The sequence below is a fragment of the Mandrillus leucophaeus genome, unplaced genomic scaffold, assembly GCF_000951045.1.
Source record: "Mandrillus leucophaeus isolate KB7577 unplaced genomic scaffold, Mleu.le_1.0 Scaffold11, whole genome shotgun sequence".
NCBI classification, from domain to species: Eukaryota; Metazoa; Chordata; class Mammalia; order Primates; family Cercopithecidae; genus Mandrillus; species Mandrillus leucophaeus.
The window spans coordinates 3,630,272-3,635,540 of record NW_012099209.1 but is presented as its reverse complement, the minus strand read 5'-3'; the positions used below and the strand labels follow the sequence as shown (position 1 = coordinate 3,635,540).

General features: G+C 53.4%; 2 protein-coding genes across 8 annotated transcripts in view; one reads left to right on the top strand and one right to left on the bottom strand.

Annotated features, from left to right (window-relative positions):
• RFXANK (regulatory factor X-associated ankyrin-containing protein) overlaps positions 1 to 1,212 on the bottom strand; it is a 16,290-nt gene extending 15,078 nt beyond the window's left edge. For 3 of the 6 annotated variants that reach the window (XM_011990757.1, XM_011990768.1, XM_011990785.1), the window contains exons 1-2: positions 864 to 1,212; positions 319 to 459 (exon numbers count right to left, since the gene is read on the bottom strand). The gene's annotated coding sequence lies outside the window, so the exon portion shown is untranslated. Of the gene's footprint in view, positions 1 to 318; positions 660 to 863 lie in introns of those variants that run through there. The other 3 variants (XM_011990764.1, XM_011990775.1, XM_011990750.1) reach the window with 3 other exon arrangements.
• Positions 743 to 5,269, top strand: part of MEF2BNB (MEF2B neighbor) — a 16,438-nt gene continuing 11,911 nt past the window's right edge. For both annotated transcript variants that reach the window (XM_011990793.1, XM_011990801.1), the window contains exon 1: positions 743 to 1,332. In XM_011990793.1, the coding sequence (XP_011846183.1) occupies positions 1,296 to 1,332 (37 nt within the window). In that variant the 5' untranslated portion in view covers positions 743 to 1,295. The remainder of the gene's footprint in view (positions 1,333 to 5,269) is intronic.

Genomic DNA, 5,269 nt, shown 5'->3' with positions numbered 1-5,269 from the left:
AAAAAAAAAAAAAAAAAAAAAGCCAGGGCTCTAGGGTCAGCTGTCTGGGTTCGAATCCCTCAATTTATAGGCCGTTAGAACTTGGGCATGTGACTTAATCTTTGAGCCTCAATTTCCTCCACGACAAAATGTGGAAATGAGCCGTACAACGAATTACGTCTGTACACAGCTTATCCAGGGGTCTGCTAAGGGCGGAGCTCAATAAATATTCGCTATAGTTGTTGGGGGGGGTCCCCAGAATGAGTGAGGGCTCAACAAAGGTGTGATTGGTCCCATTCCCACCCGAGCTTCCCAAATCGATCCAGGAGGTCCACTCACCTCCCCACGAGCCTCCTCTGTCCCCCCGCGCCTAAAGCCCAGTTCTCTCAAAACTTGAGGGCCCAAGTCACAAACTTTTCTCTTCCAATGGATATAGCGGGAGGCAAGCTGGAGACTGGACCCTCAGCGATCTGGCTTCCTCTGCCAGGACAGAAAGCAACTTGATACTCGACCGCTACCCCCACCCCAGAGCTCCCCCACTGCGCGTGCGCACCCCGCCCCCCAAAACTGAGGAAGGGCCCAAGCAGTAAGTACTGCCTCTAGCCCTTTAAGACTTAGGGGAGGGCGTGGGTTCCGCTGGGTCCCTGGGAGGGCAGTTGCGCCTGCGCCTTCTTTTCACCTCCTCACCGACTCCGAGGGAATGGGCGGGGCCTAATGGGCTCTGAGAATTTCACAGCGCCTGTGCCCGCTTACCTTTACCCCGCCCACAGATTTTTCCAGAGGGAGCCAATCGGCTCCGGCTTCGGGTAGATGGGCGGGGCTATCTCAAGAAGAAGCTGTAGGGGAAGTACGCGGGGCGTCTGGAACTTAAAGGGGCAACGTACCTTTGCCGTCCCGTTCCACAAGGTCCCTTCTGTGGTCTCAAAGGCTTATAAGCAAGGGCGGGGGCAGAGGGCTAAAGAAGGGAGTTTATGCGGTCCGAGTGGGTAATGCGTGGAGGGCTCCCCCAGCTTGTCTCTCTGGGAAAAGAGGGTTCAGAAAGGGAGAGAGTTCTTCCCCTTCTCCTGCCTGGGTGTCCCTCCACCAGCCTCAGGGGCGTCGCGCCCCCTCCTCACCGCCCCACCCCCGGGTGTGCCTCCTTCCCTCCGTCTCACAGCCCCTTTCCTGTCCGCGAAGACTGAGGAGCGGGGAGGGCGGGCCCTCTGACGCCGGAACTGGAACCGTGCGGCGTCCAGTTTCAGCAGGGAAGACTTAGGTGGCCGTCCCAGCCTCCAGGCTTCCGGTCCCGTTTCCCGGTTCGCTCGGCCGCGGTCGCTATGGAGGAACCAGAGATGCAACTCAAGGGGAAGAAAGGTGGTGCGGGCCTCCGGGCGGGACAGAGGGGGCCGGGAACTCGTGGAGGGGCGGCCTTACAAAGGCCGGGCGCAGAGGGACCGTGCGAGGAGCAGTGATTGAACTGCCGTCCAACCCCAGCTCGGCAGCTGACTAGTTTTGAAACCTGTAGAAAGGCCCCGTATCTGCTTTAATTACCCGTTCCCCCAGGATTGTTTCAATAATTCAGTAGCTGAGGCTGGGAGTGGTGGCTCACGCCTTTGTAATCCCAGCACTATAGGAGGCCTAGGCGGGAGCATCGCTTGAGCCCGAGACCAGCCTGGGTGACATAGTGAGACCTCGTCTCTAAAAAAATACAAGAATTAACTGGGCGTGGTGGCACACGCCTGTAGTCCCAGCTACTTGGGCGGCTGAGGTGGGAGGATTGCTTGAGCTCGGGAGGTCGAGACTGCACTGCAGTGAGCTGTGATCGTGCCACTGCACCCCGCCCTGGGTGACAAGTGAGACCCTGTCTAAAAAAACAAACAAACAAAAAACAAAACTCAACTATCTGATATTTGTAATGCATTGACAGAATCCCTGGGGTAAAGTAATCGCTGTGTGTGTTGTTTCCTTTTTTTTTTTTTTTTTGATACAAGGTATCACTCAGTCGCCTAGGCTGGGGTGCAGTGGCGCGATCATGGCTCACTGTAGCCTCAATCTCTCTGGCTCAGGCAATCCTCCTGCCTCAGCTTCTCCAGTAGTTGGGACTACAAGCGCACACCACCGCGTCAGGCTAATTCTTTAATTTTTTTTTTTTTGACAGAGTCTCGCTCTGTCACTCAGGCTGGAGTGCCGCGGCGGGGTGGGATCTCGGCTTACTGCAACCTCAGCCCCCTGAGTAGCTAGGATTACAGGCACACACCACCATGCCCGGCTAATTTTTTTGTATTTTTAGTAGAGTCGGGGTTTCACCATGTTGCTCAGGCTGGCCTTGAACTCCTGACCTCGAGTGATCCGCGCACCTTGGCCTCCCAAAGTGCTGGGATTACAGGTGTGAACCACTGCGCCCAGCTAATCCCCTATACTTTGAATCACCTCTAGATTACTCACATCTAGAGTACATAATACAGGCCTACACATCACTTCATTCACATGGATTCAAAGAAGTGCTTAGTGTAGGGCAAATTCAAGTTTTGCTTTTTGAAACTTTGTAGATTTTTTTTTTTTTCCTGAGTATTTTCCATCCACAGTTGGTTGAATCCACAGATTCGGGAACCACGGATAACGGAAGGCAAGAGTAGGAGGCATAAGCCACCATGCCCTGTCTGTTATGCTCACTTTCCTCTTTTTTTTTTTTTTTTTATTTGAGACGGAGTTTCACCCTTGTTGCCAAGGCTGGAGTGCAATGGCATGATCATGGCTAACTGCAACCTCCACCTCCCGTGTTCAAGCGATTCTCCTGCCTCAGCCTCCCGAATACCTGGGATTACAGGCATGCACCACCACGCCCAGCTAATCTTGTATTTTCAGTAGAGACGGGGTTTTTCCATGTTGGTCAGGCTGGTCTCAAACTCCCAACCTCAGGTGATCCTCCTGCTTCGGCCTCCCAAACATCTGAGATTACAGGCGTGGGCCATCGCCCCTGGCTGTTATGCTCACATTCAAAGTGAGGAGGCTTATCTGGTAAGAGGTCACACAGTTTGGAGGTGGCAGGTTGGGCTCTGCCACTCAGGGCACAGTGGTGAGATGGAGAGACTCGTGTTAGCCTCCTTTGACTCCCAGACATGCCTGGGTTCTCTCTCCTGAGCAATCACCCTGGTGGTGGCATTGGATTCATCTCCGTAGCAAACCTTGAGGCAGGTGCTGTTATTCTTTTTTTGCGGATGAGGAAGCTGAGGCTCAGAGAAGCCCTGTTCTCCCAAATTCAAGCTTTTAGCTTTTCCTGTGAACATGTAACCTAATCAGTTGAAATTGGTATTAAAAGAAAGGAACAAAATGCCAAGGTCCTGAGTTAGGTGGAGGGGACATCTGTTAAGCTTGGTAGTCAGGGAGGGTCTTGCACAGGAGGCGACATTTGAGCAGACCTGAGGGATGAAGAAGAGCCAGTGACGGAATGGTGTCTCCGGGTGGGAACAGCAGGTGCAAAGGCTTTGAGGTGACAGAGTGTTCAGAGCTCTGCTGTAATGAATAAAGGAGCGATTGGTCACATACAGGCATTTAATTTTTTTTTTTTTTTTTTTTTTGAGATAGAGTCTTGTTCTGTTGCCCAGACTGGAGTGCAGTGGTATGATCATGGCTCACTGCAGCCTCCACCTGTCAGACCCAAGCAATCCTCCCACCTCAGCCTCCTGAGTAGTTGGGACTACAGGTATAGATCACCATGACCAGCTTATTTTTGTACTTTTTTGTAGAGGTGGGATTTCACCATGTCTCCCAGGCTGGTCTTGAATTCCTAGGCTGAACCCATCCTCCTGCCAAAGTGCTGGGATTACAGGTGTGAGCCACCACACCCGGCGTTGGTCTCAAATTCTTGTCCTCAAGTGATTCTCCTACCTCGTCCTCTTGGGCAGTGAGAAAGTTATTTTGGGCAGTGCTGGGAGGTCCAACGAAGAGCCAGGGATGGAGGGCAAGAAAGGCAGGGAGGTCAGCAGCAGCCGGAACATGCAGGGCCCCATGGGCCATAGCAAGAAAGGTGGATTTTATTCTCTGGCAGGTGGGAGCCATGGGAGAGTTTAAAGCAAGGGTGGGAATAGATGATTTGTTCATTTGGAGTTCACCTCATCTGCTGCATGGAGATTGGACTACTGGCAGGAGGGGAAGCAGGGAGACCAGGGAGAGGGTGGGTCTGGCATCCAGGCAAGAGATGGCCGTTCCTGGCTGTGCCTGGACCCGTGCGGGCAGTGTGGTGTAATAGTGAGAACAGGTGAAGCTAGAACCATTAGGATCTGCCCAGGGATAGGACAGGAAAGGCGGGCCCTGCTGGCTGGCTGGGAATGCCATTGTTGAAGCAGACCCTGTAATGATTTGTGTGCACTTAATTTATCAGGGCCGGGCGCGGTGACTCACTCCTATAATCCCAGCACTTCGGGAGGCCGAGGTGGGCAGATCACTTGAGGTCAGGAGTTCGAGACCAGCCTGGCCAACATGGTGTAACCCCGTCTCAACTAAAAATACAAAAATTAGCCAGGTGTGGTGGCGGGTGCCTGTAATCCCAGCTACTCAGGAGGCTGAGGCAGGAGAATCACCTGAACCCAGGAGGTGGAGGTTGCAATGAGCCAAGATTGTGCCACTGCACTCCAGCCTGGACAACAGAGCAAGACTCTGTCTCAAAAAAAAAAAAAAAATTTCATCAGGAGACATCTGCAGGGGAGAAGGGGAAACAGGGCACAGCTGGCTGGTGAGGAGGCTGAGTGAGGGGCACCTCAGGTAAAATCTGCAGAGGGAGGCCTCAGCCTGGGCCTGCACAGGAGCCCAGGGGGATAAGTTAGGCTCCGGGATGTTCCAGTGCCCAGCGAGGGACACAGGTTTTCATATCCCTCACTGGTGAGTGGCGGCTGAGGGCCTCCTGGGATGTGAACTTCCAGGCACTTTCGGGTCCTGTGGGCATGCTCTGAAGAAGAGTCCCAGGTGTGGTCACGGGGGCAAAAAGAATGCCGGGAAGTGCAGTAGGCAGCAGTGTCCACTACCAGTGGGTTTGAGAGGGAAACATGAGAAGAGTTCACCGGGGTCCAGGCACAGTGGCTCATGCCTATAATCCCAGCACTTTGGGAGGCCGAGGCAGGAGGATCACTTGAGACCAAGAATTCAGGACCAGCCTGGGCAACATAGCAAGACCTTGTCTCTATTTTAAAAAATGAGCCAGGCGCAGTAGCTCACGCCTGTAATCCCAGCACTTTGGGAGGCTGAGGTGGGCGGATCACAAGGTCAGGAGATCGAGACCATCCTGGCTAACACAGTGAAACCCCGTCTCTACTAA